Below are 16,269 nucleotides of genomic sequence, written 5' to 3'. Positions count from 1 at the left end.
GCCCATTATGCAAATAAGCCCAGGTCAGTGCAGGTGTTGGAGGAGATTTCTGGTGTCCAGAGCAGGGCTCAGGCTCAGGTACACAGAGAGAGTAAGGGGCCCCTGCAGACCACCCTCAGTCCAGGGGATGCTCCTTCACATGTCAGTGCATATGTAGGTCCAAGTCATCCACCCTGTACTGTGTCCTGGCAGTGCAGCTCAACCTTCTGGCCACACAGAGATCAGACATGGAGGTGGTGTTTCCCCAGATGCCTGAAGTTGTGCCTGTGTGTAGCCCTGTCCTGGTGCTATCTAGCAGGTGGACTGGAGACACACATCCAACTTTGACCAAGTCCAGCACTTTCCTGAATTTAATCCTGGCTGGGAAGTAGGTGTTTTGGTCTGAGTCAGTAGGGGAATCCTGTGCATAAATGCTGTCTAACAGAGTCCAGGTGTCAGGTGAGTCTTAGCTCCATTTTAGAGGTTCAGTCACTGAGCCCAGGGCAGACCCTGTCCCCAAAATAAATTAAAATAAAATGAAATAAAAAATAAATAGAAACACTGGATTTAAGTATGAAGCCCATGAATTCAATTCATAGTGCTGAAAATGAATTTCCTAAATTGCTAGTAAGTGCTAGAAGTCTCTGATTTGGTTGTGAGCTCTTGGGGTAGGTCCTGGGTGCTGTGTCTTAGTGTATTCAGTATGTACAGAAACCCAGGGTCAGGACAACTGCTGACAGAAACATTTATAAGAAAGTGTCAGTGGGGTATAAAATCCAGGAATCCTTCATAGAATGGTGCGTATTATAGTTAAGTTGTCTTCACTTGACAGAGGAATTGTATCAATTGATAAAAACCTGAGTTGAGCCAGGACAAGATCAATGAGCAAATATTTTATGCCTCATCAAGTCAGAGAGAAATTGTGGCAGCTACTCGCAGGACAGAAACTGGCATAGACCAGGTGGAAGTTACGCTGAGGGAGCTTTCAGACAAAGAGCAGATGTGGTGCCTGGCCCAGGTGGTGTTGCCAAGTGACTCTTTGCTGCCTCCTGCTGGACAATGCGCAAGGCTGATGGTGAACCTGGGCTTTCCTTGGTCCAGGTGTACATTCAGGATCTGCTGTTCACATCTGTGATTGGATGATGTATGGTCTGCTGGCCCCAGGGTAGAGATTTCTCTTCTCTGTGTGGCACTTGTGTCCCTCAAGACCAGGAACAAGGGACTCAGATTACCATGAAAATGTGAACAGCTTAATTTAGAGGAGGAGAAGGTCAGGGCTCATTTGACACATCTCTGCACTTAATTCTGGGATGTGGGTGGTCATGAGGATGGTACTATTGCTTCCCATTGGCAGACACAGGGCTCAGCGACTGTGTATATACTTAGAGACTATGCATGTGGATGGTGGTGGCTACTGGACCAAAGACAGAGACACCAGAACATCTTTTCAACATATTTATGCAGATCTAGTATTGTCTGACCAAAATTCTATTCTGGGAATTCAGCATGACCAAGACACAGCCTTTGGTCTCAGGAGTTCCCCATCCCTTCTATGGGGTTGTTCAGTACTCACAATGAGTTGATGGGAAACAGGGGAACCCTAGCATGTTCTATTTTTGCATGATGCCCCGTGCTTTCTTAAATCTAGACCCATTTTCAACATTTCCCCCATTTCAGAGTGACCATGTAGCCTAGTGCTGTTCCAATGGACACAGCAGTCTGTTGGCTGGGTTCCTCTTGGGGAAATGTTGCTCTTGTGAGGCAAGGAAGCAGAGCAGACCTGTGAACCACTTTTCTTCTTGAATACGGGTGTGGTAGCTAGAACTGAAGCAGCCATCTTGAAGTCTTTAGGCAACACAAAAGAAGTATAAGCAACAAAAACCTGGTATTTTTGATGAAGAGTGGCTTTCAGGAAAACAGGAATCAAACCCTAGGGACTTGTCAGTAGCCCCAGAAGAAATCCTGCAGGAATTCCTAACAGGCTCTAGCTGCACCCCAGCCTCAGATAAGAACCTCTGAGGTCATCTTGAATGCCTCCTCCTGCCACACTTGACTCTATCTTCCCAAATCTCCTACGTGCTGAAGGCCCTTTGTTACCCAGTTAGTGTTGGCTGATTCCTCCTCGTCACCCACCAGAAGTTTACAATGAATGCGCAAAATGAAAACTGAAATACGGACCAATTTGAACATTGATGCATGAGATTCCTCCATTCTTTTTACTTCACACCTGTTAAAGCATCTAAATGTCACAAGAACTGACTGACAAATTTAAGGGGAAGTCAGGAAAGAGGACAAAGCTGATGTTTATGCTGAATTTGTTCACTGTTCTTCACGTGTTTTTGACTCAAGCAGCCACATACGTCTTTGCAGTGAAAAAACATTTCTGCTTGATTAGTGAGGTCGTGGGTAAAATATATTAGTTAGTAGGAAATCATAGGGAGGAACCTCACTACTCCAGTTCATATGCAGATAATTAGTAGGAAGGTCAGACAGTGGCCTGCTGTGATTCTGTTATCAGAAGTCAGTGACCTTCCTGACGTGGTTCCTCTGGAGCTGCCTTGGGGGTGGACTGAAGGAGCACAGGGCAGGAGTGTGTGGAGGGAGCCGCGTCTCCTGATAAGAGGAATGTGGTGTGTGAGGTTCTGAAAGGACAGTGAGAATCTGAATAGAGTCCTGGATTAGAACTACTTTAGTTCAGACAGAAAAGGTTTTTTTTTTCACATGATAATCAGGGGCAGGAACGATGTGCAGTCTGGGAAATTTCCTGGCAATCCAGGTGGGCTGGGAGAAGTTTAGCATATACACTTTGTAGAGGCTTCTAGGAGGTATGGCTGAGCTATGTCAGGCATGAGAGAGGTGGCTCAGACCTGCTACTAGGCTCCACTCTGTGATACCTGGGATGAAGACATTCAGGGAGTGGCTCCTATTCCCTTCCCTCTACCTGGAACCCACCATGCAGCTAGATAGTTTTATGCTTCTGCCTGGGACTCTAGTCCTAGATCGCCTATCTAGAGTTCCACATGGGTAGCAAATCATAATGTCCCAAAGATTGGCCAAAAAAAGTAAGGGCTGGGTAGCTGTTAAATGTTTTTAAGGCCCCATGGAGAGAAGGAAAGAACAGGTTCTGGAAGATTCAAACTAAAGTAATTACCCTGACTATGTAAGGAAACTCACCTGGAATCAGAGAGGGGATATGGGAAAATCCTGGAGACAGCTGCTGCCTGTCAGTTCTTCTGACTGCTGGTGGAGGTGCCACTGAACCCCATCCTTGGGTCGCTCAGGCATCTGAAAGGGTGGCTGTTCAGAATCTCTGAGTTGAAATAGTACAGATTTCAATCAACTTGAGTGACCTTTACCAGGTCTTTTAATCTGAAACCAACCTTAAGGTACAGTTTTCAAGTTAGGAATTTCCCCCTAAAAATAGTGTACGTATCTTAGTGTTCCCTTAGCTGGCTAACTAAGGTATAAATATAATAACGTGAGTGTGGTTTTCATGCTTTTGTGAGCCTAGCACGCTTTTAATTCTTGTGTCTCTCATACTCATGAGCAGTGCTAATGTAAGCAGGAGTGGAGCTATAGGAAGTTTCCTTGTCTCCTTTTAAATAAAGTCATCTCTTCACATTTAGACCTCTTCTAAGTGTCTTAAAATTCTAAAACCATCTGGCCCAGCAAGGTGAAGGAAAATGTAGGATATGATGCAGTTTTGTTGAAGTCTTGGGGAAGTTATTTTTCTTTTTCCTCTCAGAAGGACAGAACAAGGCTCACAGGTAGCCACAGCCATCTCAGGTGAGTCTGCACAGCTGTGCTGTAGTCACTCTGGGTCAGGATTGAGATGAACACTTTTCCTTCCCACTGGATGAGCTATAATATGTCCTGCTTACATGAGCTGGAAGCTCCCTCTTCCTTTCTTGCTCTCTACAGGGATAAGACATTTTCTCTTGAAAATTCAAATATAGACTGGCTCCTGGAACATAAGGTAGGCTCATCTTTAGGGTACTTTCATCCTTGCCTCACAAATACTCCCACTTCTCTGGCTGCCTAGGGTTCATAGAGCAAAAGATCAGAGAACAAGCCTTACCTGTCCCAGGTTTGTGGAAAGGGAAAGAACAGTTTGTTATTTTCTCCTACACATATTCTGGAAGGGCTTCAGGAGAATGAGACTCACTGAGTTTGATACTCACTGAATTCTTCCCTAGGCAGCCAGGAAAACAATCAGGATTTCCTTTTGTATCATTTTTTCTCCAATGATTGAAGTTGCTTTTTTCTTTCCCCTGCCTGTTGCAGGGGATGGTTGAAGTAGGGTTGATGGAAGCAGATGGGAGCTATCTGACCATTTATAGCTGGGCCGCCATCTTCATCCAGGGAGGATCTGGGAAGCCAAAGCATTAGCAAGAAAGTGAAAACTTAGTTTGCTTTTAAATCCAAGAATTTTGTCCCTTAAAATCCAGAGCTTTTAAGAGAAGAGCTCACTGTTTCCTGTGATAGGAAACACCCGCTAGGTAGGAGGCCCTTGCACCATCTTCTCTGTCTCTTTAAGCAACACACACAGGTTGTGCATTTTCTGGAAAACGCTGCACTGTTTGCCTGTTCAACTAGTTGAATGCATTTCATCTGCTAAGTCTCTGGCTTTTCTTGTTTAACCAGATAGTGATGTGCTCCTTCTCCAGGAATTTGCCCTGTTCATTAAACCCTGTCCTGGAAAACTGTGTACAAAGTTAGCCATTTGTAGGTTGCCCAGACCTCTTCTAGTGGCATCTCTCAGAATTTGGATGCAGATCTCTGTGAGAAAGCCATATGTTGTGATGAAATCTTATTTTATTTACTTTCAGGAAATTCAACTTTTTGTGAAGCCAATGATTGGTAGGACATCAGCTCTAAGGGGGTCAACCTGGTTCTTCCTGGGATTGTGTACCAGACAAAGACAAAATGTTAGCACAACTGGGATCTCTATTTACCCTGGCTGAGTAAGTCCAGGCAGCAGAAAACTAAAACTGTCCTTTGAAATGCCTATATATGTCACAGCACAATCATCCCGTGATTCTATCTAGAATTTCATCTAGGCAGAGAAGCATTTGTTTGCCAAGTCTCTTCCATGAAATCTTCTCCTGCATGAGCTGCATGCTCGGTGTGCTCATCAGATGTTGAAACACACAGACCTCATCTCCATCCTGTTCCTCATCCAGCCACCCCTCCCGCTCCATAGAAGCATTACTAAGTTCTCACTGTCCCTGTGATTCTCCCTGTTTAGGGCAAAACCTCTGCCACTGATAAAATCACTCCCGCTCTTATTTCCCTAATGTAACCTTACAACCATAATCATTTATCTTTTAAGACTGCAAAATCATTTAAAATTAAGTGATTAAAGACTCTCATCTTTAATGGTCAAGTGGTTGTGAGTAGCACTTCAGAATCTCTTTATGAGATGCAAATTAAAACAACACTGAAATTCCATCTCACCCCCAGAAAGGGGTGCTGCTATTCTCAAGAAATCAAGCGACAGCAAATGCTGGTGGTGCTGTGGGGAAAAAGGGACCGTTCTTCACTGTTGGTGAGACTGTAGACTGGTGCAACTTCTATAGAAATCAGTATGGAGATTCCTCAGAAAAACTAAGACTAATGTTCCATTTGACCCAGGCATTCCCCTCCTAGATATCTTCCCAAAAGAATTAAAAGTAGCATACAGAGTGACATATGCACATCTATGTTTATCGTAGCACAGTTTGAAACAGCCAAATCTTGGAAACACACAAGTGCCTATCAGCTGGATGTAGTTTTTTTAAACAGTGGAGTACTACTCTGCCATAAAGGAAGATACACTCCAGAAAAATGGATGCACCTTGAGTCCACACTCTTAAGTGAAATAAATTAGACACAATGTATGAATACCGCATTGTTTCTCTGGTGTGTGAAACTAAAAGTGCAAATAAGGACCAAAATATATTTTGAAATAAGAGAAGAATGTTCAAATCGGGATGAGAACAAGAGGCAGGGGAGATGCAAAGGAAGGAAGGGAAAGGTAAAAAAGATGAGAGAAAAAAGAATCCTTTATTTGTGGTGTATTCCTGGCTGCATTTGTAGGATACCGTTCACTCTTGACCTCCAGTGGGGTAAGACAGTAGGATGCTCCCACTTGAACAAAACCCTATGATCAGGTGAGCATGCTACCAGAACTGTAAGACTCTCTGTCATGAGGTTGGGCTGGTCCATCAGGAATCACTGTAGAATGAAAGCTGTGTTTCTTTTTTTTTTTTTTTTGGTTTTTCTCCGGTACCGGGAACCGAACTCACGACCTTGCGCTTGCCAGGCAGGCGCTTTTGCCGCTGAGCTAAATCCCCAGCCCCAAGCTGTGTTTCTAGGATGGAGGAGGAGCTGATCTGAGGCTCAGTCACCTGCAAGGATAGGTGATCCACACCTCATAGCTCTATTTTTTTTTTCATGCCAACATCTCCCTCTGGGCTCATAGTTGTGTCCTCTGAGAGGATACAGGACTTCCTGTTCCAGGTATCAGAAATAGTTCTATAACGAACTGACTGAAACTTCTCATGTGTTTTATAACCATTTCTCATGTTATGTCTGTAAAATATGATATGTGTTGTACACTTATATCACACCTCAGTTTGGACATTAAGTTTTTTCAGAAATTGACTTCAATTTATTTTATTAAGCTTACGATTGATAAGGTAGACTTACATATTCAAAATGTCCAAAGCTTGCCTAAAAATCTTCCAATCACTGAATTGTTTAGGAAATTATCATTTTTATTTTCTTGTTTGTAGCCACATTGGCAAAACTAGCTTATGTTTTTAAGAACAGATTTGACATCGAAGGAAAAGAATATTAGTTTCACAGCTATGATGTTTGACCAAGTGTTTTACAAAAATTCTGTAGCTGAGCTGCTCCGGGTTACAGTTTTGCTGCCTCATGCTGGTGGAAGGTCTTCAAAGTAAGAGCCTCCCTTCTCCAGGTGACCAAAGATCCTGTTACTGAGGTAACATGGACAAGAAGTCCAGTCTCACTCTGTGCAGCTTCGTCCACCCTGCACTGCCTGCTGTAGAACAGAGAGGAGAACAGGTACAGTTTCTGTCAATGTGTCTCAGAATTGAATATCTGCCCAGGCTCTGTGTTTTGATGAAAAAATCAAGAGTGCAGAAAAGGCTGTAGCCCTTCTGCAAAGTGTCAAGGTCCAGAGAAACCTCCGTGATGCCTTCACGGATATTTACAACCTGTGCATATTAGTAGAGACTGATACTAACAACTTCTTGATAAGAACAGCTGTAATAACATGGGAGCACTTTCTTACACCATATTTAAGCTGTGTGTTTACGTCATCATCCACACCATTACCACTACTACCATAACTGTCATCTTCCTTATTATCAGTACTCTATTGAAATTGTTTTACCTCATTAACTACATTTGCAGTCCCTGTGGAAAATCTGTATCAGCCCACTGTACAATTTCAGTTAAACTGTGAATTGCCTCTTGTTAAATGCTAGTAAAACCTGTTCCCACCACAGACAACACATTGTTTCTTTAGACTTCTTGGAGGACCTTTTCTAAAAAGGACAGCACTCCAAGTGCTGTGTCAGTCATTTAGATACAGACCGAGTCTTCCCTTAATTGAAAAGTCCTCTTTTGTATCTGTATTTGGGAATTTTCCTTAAGACCAGTGTAAGCCTCCCCATTTCACAACAGTTATCTTGGAAATCAGAACAGTAGAGTCAAGTGAAGCAGTTGATCAGTTATCCAGAATTCCACTCCTTGGCTCTTTGGTCTAGAGCACGACCACACTGAGGCATGGAGGACTCTGAGCACTAAAGTGCAGAGCATGTCTTGTGTTCTACTTGGCTCACAGTCACATTCACAATGGCCTGGTCAGCACTAGGGGCCCTACTCAGCCAGCAGGTGGTGGTATCTATGCGGCTGTGCACGGGTAAGAGCAGGAGACCCTGTGGAGAGTGGGGAGGCTTTTGTGCAGTGCAGGGCTGGCCTAGCTCCTGCTGCTTCCTCTGTGTTGTTGCCTGATCTCCTCTGTTATGGTTTGGATATGGGGCTTCCCCCAGGCATCGCATGTACTTGGAAGGTGATTAGATCGTGGGAATGCTGTGCTCATCAGTAGACTCATGCATTTGTGAGTTCAGTGGCTGGGGGTGGTGCTGAGAGGTGAGGCCTGATAGGAGGTGGATCACTTAGTGCGGCTGGGAGGCGTTCATTCTTGCCTCCATCATCTCTCTTCTCATTCTCTGATTTCCAGCTAACATTGGTTGAGCAGCTTTCTTTTACCATGTGGCTCTGTGGTGGAGCCAGTGGAGTTTTTGTTTGTTTGTTTGTTTGCTTGCTTTTTTTCCAGTACCAGGAATTGAACTCACGACCTTGCACTTGCCAGGCAGGCGCTGTACCGCTGAGCTAAATTCCCAGACCCCACCAGTGGAGTTTGCATTGGAACCACTGGCAACTTTTCCCCCAGTGAGATTCCCCTCCTTAAATAGTTATGGGACACTGCATTTCCTTTCATAAAATATAGGAGAGCATGGAGTATAGTTCCAGAGGATCTCAGAGTGTCAGTATCTCTGTGGTTCCCGGACTTCTTACAAGTAGTGATGTGCTGCTTTGAGGAATATAAGTGGGAACTAAAGGGATTCAAACAACCACTCTGACATCTACCTGGCTGTGGGGGAGGAAGAACACCTCAGGGGGTGTTTGCTGTCCTGCCCCATGGCAGCCCTGCACTGGTGGGTATGCAAGTTACTGGCTGCTTCTGATTTGCTTGGCATTATGCAATGGTAGGAATCTATGTGTGCAAACGTGAAAGAGGGGAAACCATGGGAGGGAGAGTGCAGGGAAGGAGAGGGAGAGGAGGAGGGGCCCAGCAGAAGGAGGGAATAAGCTGCTGGGAGAAACTGAGCAGTGTGGGATGGATTTCCATCCCTGCTGTTCCTCAGCCAAGCCAAGTAGTCATCAACCTGGGGCATCCTGTTAACCCTATCTGGATGCCACCTGAGCACCTCCCTGGGGACCCTCATAGGACCATTTCTACCCAAGGGAAGGTGGTCTGTCTAGGAGTGGCTCAGCTGCCCTAACACATCTCAGGCCCTCTGTGGAGATATGGTGGCTGTCTCCTCATGGGAATGTCACATGCTCCTCTTTCTGTCATGGTCACTGCCATCCTGTGGGGAGTGCTGCTAGGGAGTCCACTTGGCTCTGCCCCACTTTGGACCCAAAACACTCGTGCTCAGAAAGATGAGGTAACTGGTCACTTTTTCCCTCAGCACTTTTCTGAAAATCTTCAATCATTCAAGGAATCTTCTACCCCCATAAAATCCCAGCTTTTACCTGGGAGAGTATGAAGCTTAAAAAACGTTTTGAATCTGAAACACTTTGATACCATGGGCTCTGTTTTTTCCTTAAAACTACAGTATTACATCACCAACCAGGTCCAATTCCAGGCACTTTCTTTGTGAAAGACTGCCGTGAACCTTGCAGTGAGATCCTCAACTCTGTAACCATCCACTGACTGCCTTCTCCTGAGACAGGCAAGGTGCTGTTCCAGAGAAACTCCTCTTCACAATCATAGGCTCAGTGATGCTTGTGCATTAGGCTTTCTGTGGTCTTAGGAGCTGCCAGTTCAAGTCAATACAATGTTCTGTTCAGGTGAAAATCAAGTGAGCTGCAGCTGCAGAGGTTCCTGAATCTGGTACATATCTCTCAGGGATGTGAGGGCAGGAACAAGACTAGAAACTTCTACCTCCTATGACAGGGTAACTTCTGCCATTGTGAGGATGGCAGGGAGGGGCTGTAGATCAAGGCTGGTGACAGGTTTTTGTCTTACTCTCCCATCTGTCTGTGTCACTGTGAGCAACAGCACTGCTGTCATAACTTTGACAGTAATAGTCAGCCTCATCCTCAGGCTGGGCCCCACTGATGGTCAAGGTGGTCGTGCTTCCTGAGTTGGAGCCAGAAAATCTGTCAGGGATGCCTGAGGGCCGTTTACTATCCTCATAGATGACCAGTGCGGGGGCCTGGCCTGGCTTCTGCTGGTACCAGTTAGCATAATTCTCAGAGAGATTATCTCCAGAGCAGGTGATTGTGGCTGTCTGTCCTGGGGTCACTGACACTGAGGGCGGCTGTGTCAGGATGGCGGAGGCTGTGGAACCTGCAAGAGAGGAGGGGAGAAGGGCCTGAGGATGAAGGACCTATGCCCAGTGGCCCTGCCAGACACTAGACGTAGGCCCAGCTCAGGATCTGGGACAGAATCCAATCTTTGTCAAGTGGGAGCTGCATCAAGGCACAGAGATGGGCAGGTCACCTGTGCAGAGGAGAATGAGCAGGCAGTGTGTCCAGGCCATGTTGGTGATGTCCAGAGCTCTGCCTGCTGAGATGCACAGCACAGTTGGCCTCTCCCAGTCCTCTCTTATTAGTCTGAAATCTTTGGGGCAGCAAGTGTTTGATGATTATGCAAATTCACTGCTCCCATGGGGCTCATGATTGAAGACAATGGGAACATATTTACCAGCTGGCAGGGTCCTTGTCATGAGGGAGGAGGAAGAGCTGTACTTTAACTTCCTCCAGTTTCTTTTCCCCTGGCCTCTGAGTGCCTGATCATAGCCATCTTTCATGGGCTGAGCATGGGATCACTGTCCCAGTACAGGTCAGGTTTGTAGGGTGTCCTGGGCTCAGCTTAGCACAGCTCTTGTCCTCCCAGGAACCTGGGTATGGCTGAGCCCTGCTGAGAGACCATTGCTGATGTTTGACTCAGCAGGAGGTAGACCATGGATGCCTCATCTTCTTCCTTTTTCTTGCCCCTGAGTCCTCTGCTTCACTTTTGTCCCATTCTTGTCATTTCATTAGAAGTTGGTCATGTGTCATCAGGATTTTATTTCAATCATTACATGTATGACATTTGATGGGGTAAACCACCAACAGATTGTATGAGTTCACAGCATCTTGTAGAATGATTTCACATGTGTTGTTTTCTCTGATTAGTGACATCCCTGTTTCCACATTACAATAGCAATGGGTTTCAGAAATTTACAACTTTCTTTCATTTTTTGCATCAGGTTTTCATGTAATCTTGTTAAAAGTGGCAGAAACCAGACCTTTCCTAGAAATATACTTCTACTTCCATGGCCTCTGTGATGCTCCTAGCCACACTCTTTTTGGCAATCTCAGCTCTGGAGGGTGGATGTCAGAGATTCCTCTACAAGTGAGGATCCTGTCCTGAAACAAGGACAGTCCAGTGACCAGAGCTGTGACCTAAGGGTGATGAGGTACCATGTCACTCTTTAGAGTGTCTTCCACCAGGGATTGCCCTGAATATAGGATCTGCAACCTGAGGGCAGATCTGCTTGCAGTTTGAAGAAGGTAAGAGGAAGGAGGGGGCCTGAGTCTCTGGGAGATGCAACCCTGGGTGCCACTGCTGCACACTGATGCATGATACCCTTCTAGAGGCCAGTAGTCCTAGCAGCCGTCCTGAGTTAGAGACACATGTTCTTGGAATCCCATCTTCTCTTGCTGAGCTCCTTCTTAGGAAACATGTTCTTCAGGAAGTTTACTCTACTGATTTTCAGCCTGCTGTGAGCTGACCCAGATAGCACTAGAGACATGGCTAATGTACTGCTTTTCTCTATGAGAAGTCCTCACTTACCTGGGAGCTTATCAGCCTTGAGAGTATGCATAAGTCTGACCCTCAGAAGGCAGTCAGAGTAGTCCAAGGGACTTTGCTGACTTCTGGTCTGAGGACTTCCCTTTCAACACCTGTTAATTCCCAGGGCTGGCCTCCTTTCTGGGCTCCCCAACTCATCCCTGGCCTCTCTTCTGCCTGCAACTCTGCTGCTCCCTGCTGGGGAGGAGCCTCAAAGTAAAAGCCTTCCTCCTTCAGGGCGGTGCTGACAGCCTGTAATCTTACAAGGTGCTGATTGGGTGACCAGTCTCATTCTGTGCCAGGTGTGCTCTCCCTTTCCTGCTCAAGGCGGCACGGAGAAGTAGCACTGTGGTTGCAGAGAGGTGGAGATGGGAAAGTCCTTGTAACTGAGTTTCAGGATAAAATATCTGTCACTGGGCCTCAGTTTGGATCAAAGAATTGAACCTGCAGGCAAAGCCATAGCTCTCCCATAAAGTATCCAGGGCATCCTCTGTGACCCCTCTCAGGGAAATTTACTTCCTGTGCATATGATTAGGAATCAGCACTGATTCTAACCACTCTCCAGGAATAGCACCTACTGTCAGAAAAGCACTGGAAATTTCTGACAGTGCATTTTAGCTACGTGTGCACATCATTTTCCCTGTCATAATCAGCATAAACATCACTGTCGTCTTGATCATATCATCTCTGTCATCTTGATCATATTCATCTCTGTCATCCTCCTCCTCCTCCTCCTCATCATCATCATGATTACTGTCATCTCTACTGACAACCCACATTGTTTAGCCTCTGGCATGAGCCTTGTGTGTACTTCTGAAGAACCTGAGAATATCATAATACACAGTTAACCCCTTTTGGAGGATCTTCTCAGAGGAATGATAGGACTCTAAGTGCTGTGTCAGTCGCTGAGACACAGACTGAGTCTTTCTTTCATTTAAAAGAGCTCTTTTGTACATTCTATTGGTATATGGGGATTTTCCTAAAGATCAGTATAAGGCTCCCTATTTCCAGCAGGCAAAGTAAAGTCCTAGTTTTTTGGAATTCAGAGAACTGTAGAGTCAAGTCAAAGTGTTGATTAGTTATCCATAATTCAACTCCTTGACTCTTTGGCCTAGAGCACGACCACAGTAGGGCATGGAGGACTCTGAGAGCTAAAGAGCAGAGCATGTCTTGTGTTGTATTTGGCTCCCAGCTGTCCCCACAATGGCCTGGGCACCACAAGATCTCTACTCAGCCAGCAGATGGTGGTTTCGATGAGGCTGCACACAGGTTAGAGCAAGAGAAGCTGTGTGGAGTGCAGAGGCTTCTGTTCAGTGCAGGTTTGGCTTGGCCCCTGCTGTTTTCTCTCTGTGTTGTTGTTGCCTGGTCTCCTCTGTGATGATTTGGATCTGAGGTTTTCTCCAGGCATCTCATGTGCTTGGAAGGTGATAAGATCATAGAAACCCTGGGTGTGGTGTGGGGAAGTGAGGCCTAATAGGAGGTGGACCACTGTTAGTGTGACATGGAGGGGTTCATTCTTGTCTCCATCATCTCCTTTCTTGCTCTCTTCTTCCTGGATGACATTAGCTGAGCAGCTTTATTTACCATGCTGCTCTGCTGTACAGCCAGCAGAGTTTGTATGGGAACCACTAGCTGTGCTCCTGACAAACCTCTGCTCCTTTAAATTGCAGAAGTCAGGTTTTATGTCCTAGTGATGTGAAGTTAGATGATACATACACTTTACTGACTAGATAGTATCAGGTGTCTCACTGCCATATTTACTGAAGCATTTAACTCTTAGTAGACCACAGGTGTTGTAGGAACATGGAACAACCATAGATGTGCAACATAGAGTCTCACTTCATTGAATATGAGAATATCGAGTATAGTTCAACAGGATCTCAGAGTATTTCACTGAGGATCTGTGTCCTGAGACCTCTTAGGAGCACTGATTTGCTGCTTTAAGAAATATAAGTGGGAAGCAGTGGCACTCAGACAATAGCCTTGACATCTGCCTGGCTGTTGGGGAGGAGGACCCCCTCAGGGAGTGTTAGCTGTGCTGCCCATGGCTGCACTGTGCTTGGTGTGTATGCAAGTTGCTGGATGCTTCTGCTTTGCCTGGCATGACGTGATGGTAGGAGTCTGTGCATGGAAAAGAGAAAGAGGGGAAACCATGGAAGTGAAAATGAAGGGAAGGAGAGAGAGGAAGAAGTGGCTCATTAGAAGGATAGAGTAATTTTTCTGGGAGAAACTGAGCAGTGTGGGCCAGATGTCTGTCTCTGCTGTTTGTGAGCCAATCCTAGTATTCATTGACCTGGGGCATCTTGTTAACCATATCTGGATGCTACTGAAGCAGCTCCTTCTGAACCTCATAGGACCACTTCTACCCAAGGGAAGATGGTCTGTCTAGGAGTGGCTCAGCTGATGTAGTACATCCCAACCCTTCATGTGGAGATTTGGGGACTGTCTCCTCATGGGAGTGTCACATGCTCCTCTTTCTGTCATGATCACTGACATCCTGTGGGGAGTGCTGTTAGTGAGTCCACCTGGCTCAGTCTTAATTTGGACCAAATATACTTGTACCCAGAAAGATGTGGTAACTAATCACCTTTCCCTTCAGGAGTGTTCTGAAAATGTTATACTCAAAGAATTTGCTCCTCCATAAAATCCCACTTCTCACCTGGGAAAGTATGAAGCTCTCCAAATTTTTCCAGAGCTTCAGTGACCATGCCCTGCCCCTCTATACAGCATCATGGGAGCCAAGCTAGCCCTGTACAACCTATAGAATCTCAGTGTGGCACCCCCCACCCTGAGCCACTGACATGAAGCCAAGTTGAGCCCCAGACAGTTTCAGAAGCCTTGGTGACTGACCTGAGCCCCCCGCCCCCAAGTGGAAGCTGTGCTGAGTCCCAGACAGCTTGGTGAGCCACCTTCACCACTGCCCCATCTGCATGAGAGATACACTGAACTCCGGACATTTTCAAGAATTTGACAACTGTGCCTCGCCCAACTGTACAACATCACAGGAAACAAGCTGAGTGCCGGACTGCTTCAGAAGCCTTGGTGACCACGACCTCACCCCCACTCCACCAGCATAGGAGACAATCTGGACACTGGAGAGCTTTGGGAACATCAGTGTTTGCACCCCCCAACACTCCATCAGTGGGGTCAGGCTGAGCCCTGGACAGCATCAGGAGCCTCAGTGATTGAGCCCCGCCCCTTTCACCCACTGCTGGAGCCAAGATGAGCCCCAGAAAGCTTTGGGAGAGTCAGTGACCTCACCCTGCACCCCTTACAGCATGGTGGGGGCCATGATCAGCACAAGGGAACTTCAAGAGCCTTTCCTCAACACTCTGACACCATTGGGGGAGTGAGACTGAGCCCCACGGAACCTCCAGATCTTCAAAAATGACAAAATGAAGGAGCAAAATACAATCTCAGACATCCACCCCAGCCAGAACAACTCCAGGAGACATTGACATAGAAGACCTTGGAAATCCCATATTTGAAATTTCTGAAATGATTGCTACTGATGTAAAGAAACAACACTATTAGGCCATAGGAGAAATCAGATCAGAAAAATCCAGGTTAAAAAATGAAATGACAACAATAGTGAAAGAATTGTACAGTACACCTAAAGAAGACTTAGATAAAAATTGAGGAGCACTGAAAAATGATGGAATCCTAGAATGAACAACATAAGAATTAGAATGCACAGATTCAAACAGCTATCCAGGAAAATAAAAATTCCATCAAAAGCTGGCAAAATCAATGAACAAAACTGAAGATGCACATTCAGACTTGGAAGACAGCATGGCAGCTCATGATTTCGAAAGGAAGGATCTCTTAAAAATAGCAAAGAACCAGGAAATACCAATTCAACAGCTGCAAGATGATGCAAAGAGAAACAACGTAAGATTAATAGTTTTCAATGAAAGAGCAGGACTCAAAACAAATGACATTAAAAGGCTATTTGCAGAAGTAATAGCAGAAAATTTCCCAAGAATGGAAAAAGGATCTGATATACTGTTAAATGAGGCATATAGAACTCCATTTAGCCACAACCAATATAAATCTATGCCCACACATATGATAACTGAGATCCTAGAAATGGAGCAAAAGAACAGAATATTAAAAGCTGTTAGAGAAAAGAAACAGATCACCTATAGAGGAAAGCCCATCAGAATTCACAGCAGATATCTCAGCACAAACCATCAAGTCAAGAAAAGCTTCGAAGGAAGTACTTCAGGTCCTCAAAGAAAACAACTTCCAACCCAGATTGATAGATCCTGCTAAACTCTCCTTCAAAATTAATGGAGAAATAAAATATTTCCATGACAAAGAACAACTGAAGAAATCCATGAGTGCCAAACCAGCCCTACACAGAGTACTAAAAGATATTCTAGAAAGAGATAAAAAGATGAACACAATTTCAAGAAGCACCATAGAAAGGAACCACCAAGCACAGCAAGCTATTACACAGATGGAACATGTAGGGAACCAACAGCAGGAAACTAACATGACAAAGATAAGCCAATGCATATCAGTTATAACCATGAATAGGAACAGGCTCAGTTCACCACTCAAAAGAAGGAGACTGGCAGTGTGGATGAAGAAACAAGAAACACATTTAACTCAAAAAGAAATTCATAGACTGAAAGTCAAAGGAT

The 16,269-nt window shown here is 45.3% G+C and overlaps 2 gene segments (V, D, J or C); both read right to left on the bottom strand.

The window, feature by feature from the left end:
- Positions 1-16,269, bottom strand: part of LOC102009145 — a 718,028-nt gene that overhangs the window by 246,904 nt on the left and 454,855 nt on the right.
- LOC102014012 overlaps positions 1-16,269 on the bottom strand; it is a 660,803-nt gene that overhangs the window by 243,348 nt on the left and 401,186 nt on the right. The window contains 2 exon segments of the V gene segment in view: positions 9,838-10,132; positions 10,286-10,375. Of these exon segments, the coding sequence occupies positions 9,838-10,132; positions 10,286-10,325 (335 nt within the window).

This window comes from Chinchilla lanigera, unplaced genomic scaffold, assembly GCF_000276665.1.
Source record: "Chinchilla lanigera isolate Chin_1 unplaced genomic scaffold, ChiLan1.0 scaffold00054, whole genome shotgun sequence".
NCBI lineage: Eukaryota > Metazoa > Chordata > Mammalia > Rodentia > Chinchillidae > Chinchilla > Chinchilla lanigera.
Note: the sequence above shows the minus strand (reverse complement) of the source record. Positions and strands in the feature narration are given on the sequence as shown.